The 21385-nt window shown below is 43.3% G+C and overlaps 2 protein-coding genes across 9 annotated transcripts in view; one reads left to right on the top strand and one right to left on the bottom strand.

Moving 5' to 3' along the window:
- The window catches only part of LOC125694191 (nebulin related anchoring protein), a 45484-nt gene extending 43610 nt beyond the window's left edge, over positions 1 to 1874 (top strand). For both annotated transcript variants that reach the window (XM_048947047.1, XM_048947046.1), the window contains exons 41-42: positions 139 to 291; positions 1437 to 1874. In XM_048947047.1, coding sequence (XP_048803004.1) covers positions 139 to 291; positions 1437 to 1535 — 252 coding nt within the window. In that variant the 3' untranslated portion in view covers positions 1536 to 1874. The remainder of the gene's footprint in view (positions 1 to 138; positions 292 to 1436) is intronic.
- Positions 1410 to 21177, bottom strand: HABP2 (hyaluronan binding protein 2). Of its 7 annotated transcripts, XM_048947057.1 has the most exons (15): positions 14644 to 16198; positions 14093 to 14126; positions 10758 to 10889; positions 10491 to 10573; positions 9780 to 9890; positions 8963 to 9079; positions 8573 to 8692; positions 7873 to 8044; positions 7423 to 7517; positions 7070 to 7319; positions 6253 to 6395; positions 5787 to 5921; positions 4123 to 4268; positions 3025 to 3222; positions 1410 to 1523 (listed from the first exon to the last, which is right to left on the bottom strand). In XM_048947057.1, the coding sequence occupies exons 5-14, from the start codon at positions 9841 to 9843 to the stop codon at positions 3049 to 3051; spliced, it is 1416 nt and encodes a 471-aa protein (XP_048803014.1). In that variant the 5' UTR covers positions 9844 to 9890; positions 10491 to 10573; positions 10758 to 10889; positions 14093 to 14126; positions 14644 to 16198; the 3' UTR covers positions 1410 to 1523; positions 3025 to 3048. The 7 variants fall into 7 exon arrangements, with proteins under 7 accessions (XP_048803014.1, XP_048803007.1, XP_048803011.1 ...); XM_048947050.1 differs by lacking the exons at positions 10491 to 10573; positions 14644 to 16198 and adding an exon at positions 21044 to 21177; XM_048947054.1 differs by lacking the exons at positions 10491 to 10573; positions 14644 to 16198 and adding an exon at positions 21044 to 21177 and having other exon boundaries at positions 7070 to 7292.
- Between the last annotated feature and the right edge of the window lie 208 nt (positions 21178 to 21385).

The raw sequence follows: 21385 nt of genomic DNA, 5'->3' as shown, positions 1-21385 counted from the left end.
AACAAACAAAAAGCAAAAAACCCACAAAACAATTTGTTCACTATTAACCCTGTTCCTCTTTGTATACTTTCTCTCTTTCTCTTGAAAACACAGAGCATGTGGTTAATAGTAATACATACTATTGTATGTTTCTCTTAGGTAAAATACAAGTCTGACTTGAACTGGCTCAGAGGCATCGGCTGGACTCCCCCAGGTTCTTATAAAGTGGAAAGGGCAAGAAGAGCTGCTGAGCTGGCGTACCTTCGGGAAATGGGGTTGCAGGCTGCTTCTGCTCAGTATGGACCTGAAGCTGTAAGTAACCATGCTTCTCAAATAGCTACAGTTGTGCTCTCGAGAAGGCAGCTAGGCACACGGCCTGTTTAATGCTCCCTGGAGATTACAGTTCTCCCCCTTACTTTAAACAGAATATATGTGATTCCCTCCCCAAGCTTTGTGGCTTTTTGTAGGCTTCAATTTGAAGGGAACCTCACAAGGGAATTCCGATCTGTCATAGCAGAGGAATTCCTGTAGGGACTAAAAGTGTCACAGGATAGGATTTTCTTAAACTACAGGGTGTGTTTCCCTTGACCTTGGATATTGTCTGATCTCTAAGTGGTCTACCCACAGAGAGCAGAAGTGCAGGTGGAAGGGACACCTGGCACAACTCCCTTTTCTTTTCCTAATTTCAGCAAGACACACTTTGTTACCCTGTACTCTCCCCTGACAGCTGTATTGACAGTCTCCCTGTAGACTCTTGACACCATAACTTGTACTATGGTCTCCTCCACTCATCTCAAAACACAAGAAATTACAAGCTATTTTTTTCCAGGTTTTCCTTGTCCTTTACCTCCACAAGGTGGCTTCAATTCTGCTATGTCCCTGTGTAAGAGAGCAAAAGTCCATACAGAGATCTTGTAATGTAGCCCCTATAGTTAAGGAATGTTAAATTACAGTATAAGAAGAGCTATGTGTGCTTTTAATACTTGATTTGTTTAAGTGTTAAAAGTCAAACAATAAGCCCCTGTAAGAGAAACAGGACAAATCCATGATTTACATTCCCATCTCTAAAGCTACTGAGGAAATAAAGTTTAACTATGGACGAGCAATGCAGTCTGCAGTATATTCTTAAGTCTTACATGCAGTGATGATCTGATGGTACCAGAGAAACAGGTGTGCAATACATCTGCAACTCAGGTGTTTGCTAATGCATTCATTATTTAATGCTCAAATTAGAAATTAGGCACCGAGCACATCCTGTCCTTGGATATTTGACATGAATGGGTCAGCTATCCACATTTTGCCATGGCAGAGATTGTCTCAGTACAGAGCAGTAATTCAGACTTTGTCCAGTTGTTTCCAGTCGAGGTAACTTTTAATTAGTAAATATATTTATAGAATAAGATCTTAGCTTTCTGCTTTCAGCTGTCTTCATGATGTAGTTGTGTTTGATCTTACAGGACCAAGTGGGGCCGGAAGGATCTCAGCAGGTCACAGTTAATCCTGATGCTTCGGAAATTCTTCAAGTCAAGAGAAGGAAAATGCATCTGTACAAGTAGTGAACAGGAACATGACAAAACACAAATAGATTTTCATCTTATCCTACAAAGCCTATAGCTTTTCCATTTTTCTGGAAAGCACAATAGATGACATCTAAGAATTTTTTTGTTTTAAAAAACAAACTAGACATTGCAACTAATAATTGATGTTTCTAACTTGTGTGGATATTTTGTGATTTATCACTATATGCATTACAGAGGTTGATATTTATTTAAAGCTGTAAATGAAATTAATACTAGATGACTGGCAGGCTCAGCTTTGTACTACAGATGAATGAACCTGATTAGTAGAATATAAAATCATTTGTATTGAATAAATTTGATGAATCTGGTTCCATACTTCTAGTCTTTAGAGATTTATATTTTCCGTGGCACCACTGTGTATGTTTATGTGTATCATTGGCACTGCTGATTTAAGAGAATACAAAGACAAGATTTGGGTGGCTTAACAGATGAACAAGACAACAGCCAGTGGACACAAAGTTTCTGACTAACCAAAGACACGTCTGTTGGTGGACAACAGAACAGAATTTATTCTTGATTAACAGGACATATTCACATCCCATTCAGGTTGTTTTTTTTGTTCGTTTTTTTTTCCTCAAATCTTCCAAAAGAAAAACAAAAACAATCAAAATTAGCTCCTTAGAAACTACTACTAACAGCTTATTGACAGATTAGGAAGCTTCTTAGAGAAGTTTATAAAGCCTGGTATTCAGATGAAGGAGATATTATTTTAAATAATTGACTCTGCTGGCAAACATGTCTACTTTTTGTATTCTGATTTAATGTCAATCCCTTGTTCTCCAGTTTTCTATATAGAGTTACAGAATCATTGGGCAGAAAAATATATAATTCTACTTGCAAAACTTGTTAACAAACAAAAATTAGCCAATAGATTTAGATTTATTTATTTATTTTTTTTAATTTAATACCCTCTACATATGAATTGAAGTTAAGCACATATATGCCATGGTAGAGCAGGAGAATAATATGTAATCCTCCTCTCATCAGAAGTAAATAAGATATTTCTACTAGTGCTTTACTTTATTTTTTACTTTTCAACCTGGAACTCATCACTGATGGAATTTAGGGTCACTTGCCCTACAGAAGGGCTTTTAAAAATAATTTTCCTGCCTGATCTTCCCTGCTCACATGATTCTAATGGCTCCAGTCTTCCAAACACAGGCAAATTATTAATTTTAAGTACGTGAAAAAATGTCATTGGCTTTCAGAGCACAAACCAATGGCTTTGAGGTGGATAAAAATTGGTATTGCTTTAGTTTCCAAGCTGTTTTGCCTATGAAAGGAGGGTTTATTTCAAAGCCCCCAGCAGAAAAATTGTCACTGAGCTTCTAGAAAACACTGAAAGGTTATTTGTAAGATGGTGATCCAGAACGCCCAGGTAGGACCATGAGAAGCCTTCAATAACAACTTTGGCTAAAGGGGAATTTTGTGTAAGGCTAAGAACAAATAAATATCTCAAACTTACCCTTCACCAAATGAAAGCTGTCAGCTACTGATCCGATGACTCAGTTTGAATTTTGTGTTTAATCCAACGGAGAAATGATGTCACCTGGGTATAAACTCCTGGCTTGTTTTTTAAACCACACTGATCACCCCAGCTCACAATGCCATATACATAATAGAAACCATTTTCTACGCAAGTTAGAGGACCTCCAGAGTCTCCCTGATGAGAAAAAACACAAGATTAGTTTAAAATAAGAAGTGAATCATTCACCAATGTAAGATTTGCCTTCTCTTATCAAAAGACTTAGAGGCAGGAGTGGTGTTTGTTGTTTTTTTTTTCTCCTAGCAGGTGTACCAAAAGGTTCTGATCAATTCCCAAGCCAGCTTGCAGTACTGGAACCAGGTCAAACAATACTAGACTTCTTTAGACATAAGTTTCTGTTTAAGGCTGCAAAATGTATCTGAAAAAGTCAAATGAAATTTCCCAGGCATGGAAGTACCAGGTGTTCAGAGCCTGAGCTGAGAAAGATAAAAATGTGATCCTCAGCATAAAACAAAACACCTGACCTTCCTCACACTGGTCCCCTCAAATAATGACAATTATCACTCCAAGTTGGCTGATCTCATTTTCAGTTTTACTGGTGATTTCTAGTGTAAGTATGCTTGCAGTTTTCACCACAGGAAGCACTGTTCAAACTCCTCACCAGGCTTACATGAACCAGCTTCACATTTTCGCTAGCTACAAGGAAATATCAGTCCTGCCTTCTCTAGTAAGGATAAGCTCTGGTAGCAAAAATCAGATTAGAATTGTTTCTCATAATAGAGGCTGTAATGGAAGTGAGAGGAAAAAGGCAAGTTTTCAAAGTTACTATGACAATCTGCCTCAGAAGCCACCTTTCCCAGGCTATTCTTGAGCTCCCAAAGATCTGCCTGTAGCTGACAGTGATGACATTAGCTCCAGGGATATACATCTCAAACTGTATGGAAGGAAGACAGTGGCTGTTGAAATAATACACTGATGGAAGAAACGGACACACATGCAGTCCCCTGCCAGAGCTTTTGCTCTGCACAGCCTATTTACACAGAAAATTAGTGTTCAAATATGGAAAAAGCAACAGACCTGACAAGAATCAGTTCTACCTCTCCGAAGATTTCCTGCACAAAACATGCTTTCATCCAACCTCTGATCATAAGCTCTGGGTGCATTGCATTGCTTCTGCGAAATCAGCTTGACACTGGCATCTAACAGCTTAGGGGATGTGTCATCTGCAAGGCAGTACACCGAAAAAATTAAGTCACCTCCCTCACATTCCTGTTACATGTCTTTTTTCAAAACACAGATTTGCTCGCCTCATGGATGGAAGGGGCAAAGAGCAGGAAGGGGCTCATTGTCTGGCCTGGAAAGAAAAGAAGTATCTGTCTGCATTAAGTCTGAGCCTGAAAGCTTCATGCAGGACACTGAGCTCTTGCCTGAACAGAACCAAAGTCACACACATCGAGAATCTGGCTCAGATCAGCTCTGCACGTAGCAATGATATCCTGCTTTTCAAAGGTGCTGGCCGTCTGCAGCTCCCACTACTAAGTACAGGAGTACTTAGAGCTGCTCAGCACTTCTCAGGCTGGTGCCATTAGATGTTTTAATACGTGGGCTAATGAAACAGATGAAAACTGAAAATCATGCAATATTTAAAGGCAACGATTAATTACAGTGAATCTAAAGACATAACTTGACATCTAAAGGCGATAGCCAGAGTATCAAAGCACTACCATCTGTAGATAACTAAAGATGGTTTATAAGTTTGGTTCTGCTTGAGTTTCAGGAAATTTTCCATTTCTGCAGTGATTTCCTGAAATGCTAATAATAGCTCTGTGCAAAGAAGGAGCCATCTAGTTTGAACACGTACAGGGTACTTGATATTCTTTGCAGGAAAAAAAAAATAATACAAAAATTCTCTGTATCCTTTTTAAGATACTTTTTATTTGGAACTTTTAGAAAAATGTCTATTAAATTCTGTTCGTGCTTTCTGATCAAATGTACCTGCTTGTCTCTTGTGGACTTCAATGAGACATACATCAGAAGGAAGAATTTGGCCCTACGTACTGTATCAGGCTGTATCAGTCACAAAGCACTAGGACACCTACTGCAGCCTCAGTGACACATTTTCCTTCTGCTGCTTTACAGCAACACATCAATCAGGACATGAGAAAATGCATTTTTCAGAAAATTGCCATTATCTTTTCCAAAGCATAGTAATTTCTCCCCTCAGGATTTACTGTGGGCAAGAAAGGTTTCGGACAGAGCTAGTTGAACTTGAAAAGCTTTGGATTTTTTATTATTTTTTCAGTGCATCTGAAGATCCAGATGCTGCTTCTGAAAAACTTTATCTGACCCAATGGGCTGGAAAAGCACGTGGAAATGCCAGTCTGCCTTGGTCCTCTCTTGGAACATAAGAGTACTATAGCTTCTCTCTTGATACATCTTGCTTCAGTGGCTGGCTCCAGATGAAACCATGACATTGTGTATCAGATGACAAACAACAACAAAAATACATGTTGGGGACTTTTTCAGAACTCTGACAAGTTCTGTGTGTCTAGCAGTTGGAGGCTTCTGCCAATGAATCATTCCCAAAGGAGGGTTTGCTGTCCTTAATTTTTAACTCTGGGCCTTGGTTTCACTCTGTGCTTAGCCCTGCATTTGTGTCTAGCAATTGCCACTAAAAGCACCAGCTCACACTGCCATCGAGCTACCGGCCAAACTACAGCAAGCCTTGAGAGCTCACATACCTGTCTCTGTCTCGCCCCATCCTGAAATGAAGCAATCAGTCCCAACAGGAAACTCAAAATCTGGCAGACAAGCTGTTTTCACATATTTTGTTTCGATGGCACATTGACCACCAGTCGGCTTCAACTTAAGTAATGCTGGAGACAAGAAAAACCACCACAAAAAATATTTGAAACTGGTTTTAATCCCTACCCATCACTGTCAGTCCGTACCACAACTCTGTGCAAGGCTCCAAGCAACTGGCATACAGCTTGCACTACATGCTGAACCTGTCCCTTTATTTTTTTACTCCCCCCACACATGATTTTTCTCTGCCCATCATGATTTGCCTTCCTTCTATGATTCACAGGGGTGTAAGCCAGAACGTGGCCTACTTATTTCCAGTTCACATTCTCAGAGGGGTATTTTATACTGACCTCAGTTCCAGCGAGGTGCTTTCAGACAACTCATTAAATAAGAAGACTTTACCAATATCATTGTATGGGACATCATCCTCCATTCTGTATCTGTGATGCATGATGACCTTCTCCACATCAAATATTTGCTCTTGATTTTCTTTCCTATTGAGGTTTTGCTTTCCCAGGGCCACTTGGAGATTTTCTGCTTGGCGTCTGCGAAGAGTCAAGTAAACTACATTATCCATTGTGGTGGTGCAGAACAGATGTTGTGCAACAGTGGTGAAAACCTGCAGCTTAACTATCTGGAAGCCAAGATACTGTTTCCTGATGTAAGGCACAATGGAAAGATTTCCAAAGTTAGTAATAAGAGAGCTTAGAAGAGAAAGCTGCAGTGCTGGACAGTCCATGCACTCTTAAATAGTTGCAATCATGAAATAAAACATTATTAATGCTGCATGAACATTTTTGTTGCTGCTTTTTTTTTTTTTTTTTTAACCTAGTTTTTTAACATTTAATTTTTAAAATTTATTTTGAGGGAGAACAGCAGCATGCAAATAGTCTATTATTGCAGATGTGATGATGAGTGAATCATAGAATGACCAAGTTTGGAAAAGACTTCCAAGATCATCTAGTGCAACAGCCCACCCACCACCAATATTTGTCCACTAAACTATGTTTTAGATCATTTTAGTTGACTGGGATGTAAGTTTAATTTGTAATTCCAACAAGCACCATTTTTTAAAATGTATGTGCATATTTTCACGTATGTTTTCGTTTCGATGCCCAGAAACAATTTGGAATGTGAATCAGTTCCATTCCAAGTTGTCTTTAATGGCCACTTTGTTTTTCATATGTTTATCTGCCCCAGGCAAAGGACATGCACATACTCAACACAGTGTGCAGCAGTAAGAACCCAGCATGATTTAATTAGCACTCCACCACAGATGTGTGTTACTTTTCTAGAAGAAGACTTTCTCTGCAGAGATACCATCCAGGGGTGCTTGCCAGCTGTAGTTTTAGTTCCACCATAGATTCTCTTGAGTCCCCTTTGACTTTCTGGTTGCCCACAGGTTTTGAACATCTCATTTTCTTGCTCTTGGTTCTCCTTATCTGTGTTGGAAGAAACAGCAACGTGCACTGCAGAAATAATATCAGACAGGAGTTAAGTAACAGGCAGTGACCTGCTCAACAGGACCACCTATGCATGGCCAACCAGCTCTCTCCTAAAGCATTACTCTACCTGTTTCAGAGCACAGTGAGACATCACAGAAGTCCCATTTCACTTTGCCATTTTTTCTGATGAAGCACCAGGGCTTTTGATCATCATCAGGATTTCTGAAAGGAATGGTTGAGAACATCAGCCAAAGTGCAGAAATCTCCTTGAAGCTGCACAAGGAAGCCAAGAATGCTAATAAGAGCACACTTGTGCTTCTACAGGACAGCCAAGCTGCAAGAGATACTCTTCATAAGATTTGATAAAGACAATTCCTAAAATAATGGAGTTGTATCTGCTACCATTTTACTGTCCCCAAACTATTTCACCCTAAGAAAAACAAAGGAAATTAGGCCCGTTTCTGGAATCTTCACTTCAGTAACAATGCCATTTTAATATCATGATTTTAGAAAATTCATGGGAGCAATTTGTATTCAAAGATCTATGTGACACAACTGGCTCTCTTAAAAATGTTACCTGCAGAAGTTATGTTCCCCAATGCCAAAAAGCTCAGCATCCTCCATAAATGCATTAATAGGGAAGTCTAAGAGCAAATGGGAATTCCAGTGCAGGCAAGTCCTGCCATTCTCTGCTTGGTTCACTCTTCCTCTGTAATAAAAGGAGTCCTCTTCATAACAATCATCCGGTCCTGTAAAACCATGTTGATATGAAAGAGCCTTCTCTGTCATTCCTTGCCTAAACTGGTTCTTTTTCCCTCTCTTCCTTCCCTAACATTAATTTCACAAAGGATCAGAAGGACCAACAGGGTTACATGAAGATAGTTCTTACCCTGGATAGGCCAGAAATGAGTTATGTCCCAACATCACTGCAGCATAAGTTCCACTGACTTCAAGTGCCCAAAAGCCTCTTTACTGGGTAAGACCTAGCAGCTAAGACATTTCTCAATGACAAAGCAGAATCTCTTCTCTGGTGACCTATGCAAGAAATGGTACTGGAGGGATGAGGCAGAGCTGGGTACAGAGCTACTGTCACGATAGGGCAAGGGGTGTGCCAAAAGTAAGGTTGCAGGGTTATAATCCTAAACTGTATGGAGAATGGTGCAAAGGTCACCTGCAACATAGAGCAATCAGTGTTATGTTACAAACGTCGTCAAGCTGACTGTGAGGTGAGGGCAATCTGTGGAGGTTCAACCCCTAGCCTCTCCCACAACACTTACCAATCTCACAGAACCTCCCTCGGTAAGGTTCAGGGCACTTGCAGGTGAATTTTGTTCTCATTCTGTGCCGTATACAGATTCCTCCATTTTTGCATGGGTTTGGCCTGCATTGTGAAGAAGCTGTCAAGGTGAAAATGAGAGAACAGCACTGTAACTCCACTGGACACACTATAGCCTCATTCACATCCCCACTGAAAATCAGGGAAAGCCCTCATTTAGCCTTGTAAGAACTTCAAAATTCCTGCCAGCATGGGGTTCATTAGTGATCCACCCATCACACAGAGCACGGATCACCCAGCATCATCCCTTCAGATGGGACCTGCAGCCAACACAGGCTCAGGACTACAGCACCCCACAATGTGGGATCTGTGCCTGCCGAGCTGCACTCACCTTGCTGGCAGTCTGGTAACTTGTAGGGATGGCTACAGCTGCACCGATAGTAAGGTTTGGTTAATGTAACAAGGCAGTCTCCTCTGACACAGCTGTTGTCCACACAGGTGTCCTCCACTGCAGGTAAACAAAAAAAAAAAACAACTTCATCCACATGCAGGAGTGCTGTGCCCTCACAGGCTGATTCTCCTGACCCAGAGAATGATAGAAAATCCCGAGTTGGAAGAAACCAAGGATTGAGTCCACCCAAAAATCACATCGTATGTCTGAGAGTGTTGTCCAAATAAATGCTTCTTGAACTCCAGCAGCTAGGTGCCATGCCCGCTGCCCGGGGCAGCCTGTTCCTTGCTCATTACCCTCTGGTGCAGAGCCTTTACTTACTCTGCACCTACCCCTCCCCAGACACAGCTCCATGCCATTCTCTCAGGCCCTGTCACTGTCACCAGAGAGCAGAGCTCCACACTGCTGATCCACCCCCCTTGAAGAGCAGTGGGCCACCATGAGGACACCTCTCAGCCTCCTCTGCTCTGGGCTGAGCAAACCTCACACACCTTGTCCCACAGATTCTTCGCCATCCTTGTAGCCCTCCTTTGGAGGCTGCCATGGGGTGGCAGAAGACAGAAGTGTGCTTTCTGCACACCTGAAGTGCGCGATGCTGATGCTGCTTTAGACAGACTCCAGCCTGGATCTATTGACACGGCTGAAGAGGGTTGCTAAATCTCTCCCTCCAGGGAAGAGTGGGTTTATAAAACCCTGTACTTGCTTCAGTTGCCTCAGCTGTGAGAACAAGAATATCAGTCAGCAAAGAAGTGATTACCTTTCTCACAGGTATCCCCAGTGTAGGGCCTGGAGCAGAGGCAGGTGAAATTGCTTCCTCTCATCTCACATCGGCCGTTGTTCTTGCAGGGGTTGGGGGAGCACAGATCTTCTAGGGAAGGGACAGAGGGCTTTTAGTTTTCCTTCAGCTTCTCACCAGCATTTTTTCTTGTGTGTGCTTTTTGTGTGACAGGTGCCACCATAGGGCTGTGCAGAAGGTTGGGCAAGCGTCCACCGTAACACAGGCTTGTGCTGATGGCTGGCCCAGCAGTGGCACGAGCTGCTATGGATTGCTGTGGAACTTCCTGTACGCTGTAAGGCTTAGAGCCCAGGAATTCCCATCTCCCTTTACAAGCCTGTGACGGAGCACAAGTGACATCGTACTAGAAGCAGATCCATTAAGAACCAGAGCTTGCCCCGGGCACGTGCCTCTGTGCCATTGGTGTGAAGTTGCCTAGACATTGCCCTGGTTGCAACCTAGCACTAAAACTCCCTTGGAAAAGCCATCCAGAGGAGAAGGGTTATTGCTGTCCCACCTCTCCCCCTGTGATCCCACAGCAGCCCAGGGCATACTTTCCTGCTCTCCTAAAGTTCAGTAAACTAGAAAAAGGAAAAAAAAAGAAAAAAAAAGAAAAAGGGAAACCTGCTCTACATTTGGTTCCCAGCACGAATACAGAACGTACATCCCATGAAAATAGCAATTACGTCTTACAGTGTCTATAGACAAATAAGCCTGTGTTTTTTTGTAGTAGCAATCAGAAATGTTCTGCATGATCAGAATCCATCCTGTGAAACCTAGAGATAAAACACAGGCTCCTTACAAGAGAAACACAAAAGAGAACACAGCAAACAACCCTCCCCACTCATCCCTTTGAAGCAGGCGTTCTGCAGGCAGGCTGGCAGCCGAGCCCTGCCACGCACTGCATACTGGGGCTGGGATTTCACCCCTTCCTCACCCCCTGTCCACCCCCAGGAGCACCTTGCTGGATTCTTCTGTGGTGAGGGGATAGGCCTATCCAGTCGGGTTCCCCCAAGAGCCTAATCACTTCAGAGGGTTCCTCCTCCACCTGCGTGTATTCATCATAGTACTCGTAATACTCATCAGCCTCATCTGTAGGGAAAGGAAATGCAGAAGGGTTATAATTGCTACAAAGCCACCTTTGTGCATGACTGCCCCCAGCTAGGAGCATCTACTGAGGTGCTGGGAGGGGACATGGCTGTTCTTTGTTCAGTTGGTGGTAATGTCCATGCAGACATGGACGAGCCCAATTTGCTGAGAGGGAATGGTCTCAAGTTGCACCAGGGAGATTCAGGCTGAATATTAGGAAAAACATCTCTGAAAGAATGGTGAGACACTGACACAGGCTGCTCAAAGAGATGGCAAAGTCACCATCGTTTTTGAGAAACATGGAGATGTGGTACTTAGGGACATGGTTTTGTGAATACTGATGGTAGGTGGACAGCTGGATGTGAAGATCTTAGGTGTCCTTTCCAATCTTAACGATTTCATGATTCTAAGTGTCCTGGGAAGAGGCAACTCTACAAGAAGAGGCCTCCTTTGTCTTGCTCAGAGCCTCTTTGAGGGAGCAACATCCCCACTGTGCTGGGGGACGTGCCACAAAGCACATGCTTGCTTGATGGAGAGCCTGGAGCTCCACCAGTCCATGTTTGGGGCGGCTGATTTGCATGGGCACACTGCTACCCATAGAAGCCCCGCTGACATGTCAAAGACAAGCTATGATAATGAGCACAGCTAAACAGTGTGCAGAGATTTTAAAAAGCTCTCCCCTAGGGCCGGACCGATGGCCCCATGGATAAAGCTCAGCCTTGAACTGATTATCGACTACATTATCTTAGTTTTCTCTCCTCATTCATTCCCTCGCAGCCTTTATCTTTATTCTTTCTTTGCTTCTGAAAAAAAAAAAAAAAAAAAATTCCACTTTTGTACAATGGGTGTTTTATATTTCATATTAAAATAGAATCATCTTTTTTTTCTTCTTTTTTTTTTCCCCCTTCCTACATGCCAACTTTCGTTTCTCACAAAAAAAAAAAAAAAAAGAAAAGTTTCACCTCATTTATTGCTATGTCAAGTCAAGACTCCTTTTACTCAGCTCATTATTTCCACAGGAGCCGAGTCTCGACAGTGTGCAAGTGTTGCAGAAGTGTGCGCTGTGCTGAGGAACAGAAGGATCTCGTTGGAAGATAAGGACATTGTCTACCGTGAACAAAATTAAATTTAATGCGATGTAGTTAAGAAAGGAAAACAAAAAGAAGGTTTTGCCTGAAATGCAACCTGCAAGCTCACTTCGTCTGAGGGGAGATTCTGCAGGCGGACTCGAGTTTGAGGGAATATTGTGGAGGAGCCTGGTTTTGTTTCCCCTGTTTATTTTCAGAATCTTAGCAGGAAACGTCAGCTTTTGTTCCACAGGTGCTTTAAGGAGCTATTCGGAGAGACAGGGTAGCCTTTTTTCTATCTTTCTTCTCTAAAAGACATAGCTGGTAAAAGTTGTGAAGGATGAGCGGAGGAGTTGGGGCTGCTGAGAGCACCCAGCAGACATGCCCAGCATGCGGTACAGGGAGCGCAAGGGCTTTGCTGAATTGACAGAGGAAAAACAAGTGCTCCAAACAAGCACAGACAGCGAAGCCATTGCAGAAACATCTACAACTGTAAGGACAGTGCTCAGAAATGACGATACCGTCGCTTCGTTTTGCTGTGTTGGTGCCATCACTTAGCAATGAATCAATCATTTATTAAGCACCATAAGAATAAAGAACAGACTCCCCTGACTTGGGTACATCAAACAAAGATGTCTTCCTGTTTATCACTGCTAGATCACTAAATAACTATTTGGCTTCCACATCTCTTACTTAAGAAGTGTTCCCATTCCTTTTTTTTTTTTTTTTTTAATTATTCATAACAAGCCCTGGATTTAGTAAAGCAAAAGCAACATTTTTTTTAATCTGAGTACATAATTAACACACCAAATCTGATACACTGGTTGATTTAAACACATTACTAAATCAGAGTGCTCATTCTCTGTAAGTGCTGGAAAACCTTGACATGCTTTAAAAAGCAGTGATCTGACATTTGTCACCAAAATGTGACTATTACATGAAATTAAATTAGACATCCTGCATGCAAATTTTCAAAGAATAACTTTCTTCTGTGTAGTACAAAAAAAAAAAAAAAAAAAATCCCCCCATAATTGATAGGCAAGAGATTGACTTTTAAAGCTTCAAATCAGCTTTGAGGTCTGGGTGATCTTTTAAACTGCTCAAGCTTTCATCTGCACTTTTTCACATTGCCAAGAGCTGTCAATCACGTAATGGATTTCTGATCAATATCCTCTTGTTCGTTAGCTTACACAGATTGTCTCTTATAGGGAGAACAGATATCTCAATGCTGGCAGTCACACTGTTTTCAAAACCTTGCCTGGATCAAGTCACGACTAATGTTCCAAGTGGGAAAGTGATGCATTAGGATGCCATCGAGTGACCTGAATGGAAAGGTAACTTTGGTGGACTGCAGTTGTCGAGATGAGTGATGTGCAAATTTAAAGCTTATTGCCAACACTGAGGGCACCCGGCATTTATTCAGGCTCTCTGAACCTCTGGGGACGAACTGAAATCTGGCCTAATTTAAGCAGGATGAGTTTTCCTGCCACCTCTCTAAATACTTTCTGTCTGAGGGTCTGTGAATAATACAAAGTTATTTTTATGAAGCTGAAATTGCAATGGTACTTCAAATACCAGTAGGTCTCCCACTTGCTTCTACATAGACCTCTTGGTATTTCCTCCCTTCCACAAAAGCTTTGGCTGTGAGCATTTATGACTTCAGAAAGAAATTGCAAAAGGAATAAGAACAGTGAACAGCCAAACCCTCACTCCTTTCAAACAGCTTTGGGGCTGTTTCACTACAGTAAAATAGCCCGTTTTTAGTTGCAGCTGAAGATGTGGAAACTAAATACTGATCTGGAACATTCTATAAGGAGAGCAGAATTAATCTAGGGAAAGAACCAGAGCTTTATGGATATAGGGCCACAAGACTCACAGGTTGGATCAAATTGACAACAAAATGACATAGTTGCCTTTTGCACCAATGTGAGAAGCAGGAAGGCCTGGGAGTGCAGACCATGCTGCCTGTCCAAAGCACAGTAACTTCCTATTTGATCTCAGCTGTTGCCTTAAGTGCTACAAAGCTGTGCATGAAGTTAAAACTCAACACTAACCATCAGCCATGGAGCTCTATGGACCAGGCTGCCAACATCTCAGGCGCATATGCAGAATTTAATGGAAGAAATCAAAGCTACTTACCATTCAGCAGGTTGGTCAGGGAGGACCAGGAAGGCTGCACAGGATAAAGAAGGGCAGAATCAGTTTCTGGAAAAAAATCCAAGCTGGGTCTTGGTTTATGGCACAACCTGTAGTTAGGTGACTTCACTCCGGTGCTGGACGTCCAGATAAATCCATTGCCCACTCCAGAGATGCCCAAGCAGTACTTTTAAGAGTCCTTTCAGATTTATGTGGCTTTTCTGATAAAACCATATTGCTCCCAACAACCCACAGGGGAACTCCAGATTCTCTAAGCATCCAGCCAAAGTTGCAGTCTGCTTGTAAAACACTGATCCTAAGTAAGTTAATTACTTCTTTGCTTATTAAGTGATGGCATTTTTCTACCAGCAATGCAGCCAGCTACCAGGGCACATCCTTCCCACAAGGAAATGCCATACGTTCACCCTCTGACATGAGGCTCCAGCCTTTCCTTTTTGGCTCCTGATTAAGGTCAAATGACAAAAGGGAATAGGAGGAGGAGGAAAACAGCATTTCAGCCTGTGAGGAGCAAGTGAAGCAGAAAGAAAACGTACCAAAACCACATCAAGATTCATTTCCCCACACAGAGGTGTCAGCAGGCATCCCATTTTGCTGTAAATCCCAGCTGAAGACAGGACTACCCAGCTGCATTGAGGGCACCTGTGCTAGCAGTAGACATATAAGAAATTACATGGAGCTGCTATGCCAACATTCTTAGCTAAAACCTGGCTGCAACTGGGAGCAAATGAATAAGCAGCAGTGAATAAGAATCTTGCCACGTTACTCAGAACAACTCACACCTGCTGCTTCCCCAGCACATACACCTGAGGTTGCCTGAGGCCTGCTCACGACCCCCTGGAGGCAGGGAGTGGGGTTTTTTCTGCTTGGTTTTTATGCTTTGCGGTGCAACCTCTGTGTACCTGCACCTTGTTTCCCTCCTCAGCTTTCCATACTTCTCCTTTGTGTCATTTGCTGAGTGGGTCTGCGGGCAGAATCTTTTGACTTCAAGGAGACTGCTAAAACTCCCCTGCACTCAGGGCAGCCATTTACTCTGCCTGGGAAGGGCAAAGTGCCAGCATGGGCTATATGAGGTATGCATGCATCGTTGCTCAGATGTAAAGAAGAGAAGGAATGGAGCCTAAGCACATTATTATTCCAATTATTACTACTATTTTCCTCAAACCTGTCTCCCTCCAAACCTTCTCCCATGGACAGAGCTGCTTACAAGACAGCAAGATGACCTGACTTCCCTCTTGCAATAACCTGCTGCCCTGGAAAATATACAGGTTTCCATCAGCATCCATTAGTCCTTTGTACTTCAGGGTGGCTAAGCCCTAGATTTGCATTCTTAGTTTTGGATTAAGGCCACTACGTGCTGACACAACGCAAATGTTCCTTCGAATAAATGGTCCCAGGAGATCAACCCAACCTTTATCACAGCTCCACTGTGCTGTTTCTCTTTCCTCCTCTGATGTGTGATGCAGAACTGTAGGGGATAAAATCCCAGGTAGACCTGGTCTCCTAACAAGGAGACTTTACTCCTCCCTTGAGATATCCATTAGATCACACTGCTCAGACAACCTCCACCTCTGCTAGCTGACAAAAAGCCAAATTTCATCTTTTGGTCCCATACATGAATCTTTTTATGGTGCTGCTTGGCTGAGGCCAGCAAAAAGCCCCTCTTTCCCTCCTGCAGGCGTGAACTTGCCCTTTCCTATGTGCCATGCAGGGGGCTGCAGGGCATGGGATGGGCAATATGGCAGGTGGGATGGAGGATGTGGGATGGGGAATGTGGGAGCTGGGATGCAGTATGAGGGAGATGGAATGGAGGACATGGGATGGGGTATGCAGAATGAGGGGGGTGGAATATAACGCGCAAGTGGTGCAACAGGGGACATGGGATGTGGGATGTGAGAGGTGGTTTGCAGGAGGGGATGCAGGTGGGGGTGTAGGAAAGGGACTACAGGCGGAGAACAGAGAATGGAGGCCTGGTGGGGGAGCACAGCAGTGTGGCAAGGCCCCTCGCCGCCGTGCCGTATTGCTCATGGCCAGCAGAGGAGGATCTTGTCCTTCCAACGAGGTGCGATACTGCGCCCAGCCGGGAGCAAGACGCGAACAAAAGGAGGAGAAGCGGGAGGGTGGGGGGGGGGGGGGGGAAGGGGGAGGGGGGAGAAGAAACGAGGCTGTGGGGCTTGTTTCACCAAACAGCCTCCTCTCTGCAGCCTGGCACCGATACTTTGTGCGTTTTCTCAAGAGGGAATAAAATCGCCGGATCCTGCTGGCAGCGTGTCCACAGAGATGGGGGAGTGAAGCTGGAAGAATTCGCAGAGAGCAGTTTTAAATTTTATGACTTTAGGCTCTTAAAAAAGAAACCCTGCAAAAAAAAGAAAAACGCAGGAGAGGCATTTTACTTGGGTTCATAATTTGGAGTCGATTACATTTATAGGGTGCCTAAAAAAAAGGGTGGGCTAATGGCTGAAATTCAAAATACCTGATTTCATCTGACCTTTGTTGTTGTCATCATCATAGGGATTAACACTTCACTGAAGCTTCATTTCTCCAAAGAACCATTGAAACTTTGCTAATTAGGCTTTGTACAAAGGTTAAACGCCACAGAGATATGATGCTCTCCATTTTTCATTTCAGCTCCTTAAGAAAGGCTAATAAAATATAATAGATTTCAAACAGGAGTGCTAGAACCGGGAGCTTTCTTACATCTCAGGACAGAATCCTACAGCTCTTAGACAAAAATGTCCAGTTACTCTCTGGCAGTTCTTTCAGAATAAGGGAAGATTTGACCCTAAATTCAAGGGAAGTTATTTACAGCTGCCAAGGGCATTCCGCAGTTGAATTGTTGCTTGTGTCTTGCTACCCCTTATTACAATCAAGATGAATAATTACAATACAAAGGTGGTGGAGGAACAGGCAGCACAAAGGCTACAAGGCAGGGTTAGGCTGTGAATTTACATATGCGAAAACCAGAAGTAATTCCATAGAAAACAGTATCTATTATTTGAGCTGGTGAGCCAAAGGGATGAAAACTGCCCCTCCATATATATGTATTTCCCAATAAAGCCCTACAGGAGTTCAGAAATTCAGCTGCATCTTGTATGAGTTGCTTGCTTAATTGCACTAAATCAAGGCATTTCTCCTGCAACTCACTGCAAAGTGGCCTCCATGGCAGCAAACCAAGTGTCTGCCCTTTCCTCTGCACAATCTCAGCCTTGCAGCCGGGGAGGTGGTGGCACAGGGCTGTGCTGGAGAGCGAGGAAGGCTATTTGATCAGCTTCCACCCACAGCTGACATCCGGCACTGAGGAGCCACGAGGGCAGGCACAACTACTGCTTTTCCTCGGGAACCCCTTGATCCTGCTGACAGCTCTCAGTGGGAACCTTTGTCTGGGCTCCTCGCCAAAGGAGGAGGGAATTGATGGTTCTGATGCTCTTACAATCGGCCAGATTTTTGCCTGCAACCATCTTGGATAGTGACAGTCTTTGAACTTCAAGGCAAAATGGCTTTTCCAGCAATGACATTACATTACTCAGCCAAGGCGATGGCTGTGGTATAATGAAAGCAGGGCATATTATCATCTGGAGCACACATGCAATGCACGTTGTATTTTTAGCCTGGGAAACCATTCCCTTAAAGGATTCCACCAAAACCCCCAAGTTCTTCACCTCTCTGCTAGCAAGCCATCTCCTGCCTGTGTGCTGAACTGCAGTGTTTGCCCCAGAGTATACAGCACGTTCCTTATTAACTGGTGGCAGGACTTCCAGAGAAGTTTACATACAACATCTTTCTTTTATTTACCTGGTGAGGAATTGGCACATGCTAGCCAGGGAGGTGATGGCATCACCATCCCTTGAGGCATTTAGGAAATGGGAAAATGTATCACTCAGGGACACGGTTAGTGCATGGTGGGGATGAGTTGATGGATGCACTAGATGGTCTTAGTAGTCTTTTCCAGCCTTAATGGTTCTGTGATTTTACTGGTTATTCAGTTGCAGACCCTTCCTGTGGTCACATCTGATCCAAAATGCACGAGGACCCAAAAGAAGCACAGCACAGCTCTCACAGGTGCTGCAGGAGGCAGCTTGCTTCCCTGCACAGGCATGACCTGCTCCTGCCTTCCAAGAGATCAAAGTTTCCAAGTTAATCTTTACTCTGTGGGAGATGGTCTGCTAGCAGCTGGCTGTTTCTAAAGCTGCTCTCACTGGTGGGTGAGGTGTGTGTGTTCCCCGGTGGAAAACAGGACCAGCCTGCAATGCCAGAGTGAAAGAAAGGCATGAAACCCATTCCAAGGAGGTTATGCAAACCCACCCTGTCACACTGAATGCTTTGGCAACCGGTGCTGGGCTCATAGGTTATGCTGCTCGACTTAAAGCTTATGCAAAGTCATTAAGTCCCTTTAGTTACAAGGGATATCAACCTGCATGCTGCAGGGCATAAGCTGATTGCCTTGGGGGGCCAAAGAGACTCGTGTCCCTCTCGGAGTGCAATTAGCTGGAGGCACTCCTGGGGCTTCCTCGCTTTCCTGCTGCATCAGGCAAAGTGATGCGGTGCTGCAGGGGGGCATTGTGCCTCATGGGGTGCAAAGGGTGAGGGGTTTGACAGCCCTTGCTCTGCTCTGTAGTTATGCAGCAGAACGGAGAGTCCTGGGAGAATGGTTGTGTAGAGAAGAAATGGGAGTTTATGACAGGAATGGATCCACAAGTGGGCAGAAAAACTAACATAAGAAGGTGTCAGAGAGACACTTTGGGCCTTTTCAGCCTAACGTATGGTTTTCCAAATGCTCAAGGCACGGAAAGACCTGTGCTTCTGGTAACAGCTTCACACGTGCTGTGGGCCAGCGAGGAAACAGGGATCAATGGGAAGTTTTCATGGAATCACAGAACCACAGAATCATAGAATGTCTTAGGTTGGAATGGACCTTAAAGATCATCCAGTTCCAGCCCACTGCTGAGGGCAGGACTGACAGGTTTTCCTTGCAATTGTTTGATCTTCATGCAATGCTTTGTTCTTTTCCATTCCAATACTAAATGCACTTGATTACTGGACTGGACATGGGTGCAAACTTTAAAACCCTCTTCATCACCCTCTCCATCAGACATCAATTGTTTGAAGATCCAAAATTTTCAGTGAAGAACCACAGCTGCTGCTCCAACTCCTGCACTTCTCTCTCTGCTGCCTGTGGCGCTGAGTCTGGAGGGAACACTGATAGGAGGGAAAAGCCTGATCTGAACATCTGCTGATTTATAAACGTCTAGAGCTTCATTATCTGGAAGCTCAGCACATGAGCAGCTCCTGCCCTGGAATGTGTGGGCTCCAGCTTAGTCTCATCTTTTTGCCAATTTCTTTAGACATGGCATTTAAGTGTATCATTCAAATCCACATGTATTTCAGAAAAGATTCAGTGCAAGCTTGAGTAAGGCAGGATGCTCAGTTGAGTGGCTCTGTCTGAGCTCTGCTTCAGCAGAGCTCACTGAAATTCTTTCTGGCAAAAAGGGAGGAATACTTGAAAACACTGCACTTCATACCAGGAATATTTCTACTGCCGCATCTTATTGAGAAGTAATGTATTGATTTCTTTAAAAAGTCCTTGTCCATACAGAGCCAATGTGTGGATCCATGAGGATCTATAGCAATTAAAAGCAAAACAAACAAAAATAACCCACTCAAAATTGAAAACTGGGAAGACCAGTTACATCCAAAGGCAGTATTTTGTACAGTTGCACACATATGTTATAGCAGGAGCAAATTTTGCTCTCACTTGCGTCCATGATGCATTTTCATGCCATGTATAGAAATATTTTGGATTTGTGCAGGTGAAATCAGTTTTTCCTCAGGGTATGAAAGAACGGACAGAAGTTGTTACTTTATAGTCTTCCAAACCCTCTGGATCCATAAATGTCCCAGATCTTTTCTGACTGACTCAGTATGAGCTACTGTCTAAATCTGTGTTTGACTTCTGCTATATAACATCAGTAGCTTTGTAATGTTACTTACACAAACTCCTGAAACTAGCCTTGAACAAAAGCAAGAAGGATGAAAACAGGAATTTGGCTGTGTATGGGAGGGGAATCCACAGTTACATCAGTGTGCAAAGTCTATTCTTTTTTTGCTTGAGCTATTTCAGCATAACTTCATTACAAAACAAATCATTAAGGGGAAAAATTGCCCTCGTAACATTTGCCATGCAATGGTCACGTCACAGCAACTCACTGCCCTCTTTCTTTTTTTTTTCTGGGATTCACACCAAGTGCTAAGCCAGAAAACCTTGTTATATTAATTATGAAAAAAAAATGTTTTATTAAAAACTAGCCTGCTGAATATTCTGTCGTGCTGCGATTCAGTGACAGCAGAATTGCTTTTGTGTGTTAGCAGTGTTAATCAATTTTCGGGGCTGGGGGAGACATGCACTGCATTTTCCACAGCGCAGTGTAGAACAAAGTCAGACAAGGATTGTCAGAGCAAGTGAACCAACCTAATGCTCAGAACCAGCTAGGAAAATATGCACCAGACTTCATATTGTCTAAGACTGCAACTACACCTGCCTCAATGAGTGCAGACTATCACTGCTTGCAAACCCACCCAGCTCTTCAAAAAGATCCACCGTAAAGCTCCTTACTATACATGTTTCCCAAAGGAATCCATTTAAACATGCAAACACTGAACGTCTGGAAATCAATTTCAGCAAATATGAAATCAGCACACACAGGAATAGGCATTAAGAAAGCAGGGGTTTGAAGGAACCTTCTTTCAAAAGAAAATTCACTTGATAGCCATTCTTGGAGAGACCAAAGTTCAGCCCAGTGCCATCCCTGTACCACCCCAGGGATGAGTTAGGCAGGAGATACCATTACCCACTCTTCACCCTTTCCAGCTGCCCAGGAAGGGCTCAGCAAGTGACAGGGCTGGCATCCAGCAAAAAAAGAAATACTGAAACATACTCACAGACACATATGTGTTCCCTAGGAAAAGGATCAGTGGGAGAACCTGAAGGGACAAAGCACCGTTAACTATCCTCATGCTGCTCTATTTGAGCTGAAATTTGCTTTGTCTTGTTGTCTACATTTTTTCAGATAAGGCACAATTATTTGAGGGTGAGCTAACTCAGTGCAAATAACTGACTTCAAATATTGTTTAATGTTCAACAGATTGCCCTGATTCAACAAGTGCATCCTGCACAGAAAACCACCTCAATGGCTGCTGGTAAATATTCCAAACAAGTAACAAAGCTGGAAATAGTATAAACTAATGACAAAACTTACTGTTTTTCTTGTGTTAGATTTTTTT

This window comes from Lagopus muta, chromosome 5 (genome assembly GCF_023343835.1).
Source record: "Lagopus muta isolate bLagMut1 chromosome 5, bLagMut1 primary, whole genome shotgun sequence".
In the NCBI taxonomy this organism is placed as follows: domain Eukaryota; kingdom Metazoa; phylum Chordata; class Aves; order Galliformes; family Phasianidae; genus Lagopus; species Lagopus muta.
The sequence above is the reverse complement of the archived record's forward strand: the minus strand, read 5'-3'. Positions and strand labels throughout refer to the sequence as shown.

Coding starts and splice junctions, on each gene's coding strand:
- HABP2 (XM_048947050.1), bottom strand. CDS start 21,118: ATGAGGATAGTTAACGGTGCTTTGTCCCTTCAGGTTCTCCCACTGATC. Junction 8,693..8,962: donor GTTACCAGACTGCCAGCAAG/GTGAGTGCAGCT, acceptor TCACCTTGACAG/CTTCTTCACAATGCAGGCCA. Junction 5,922..6,252: donor TGTCCCATACAATGATATTG/GTAAAGTCTTCT, acceptor TCTTGTCTCCAG/CATTACTTAAGTTGAAGCCG.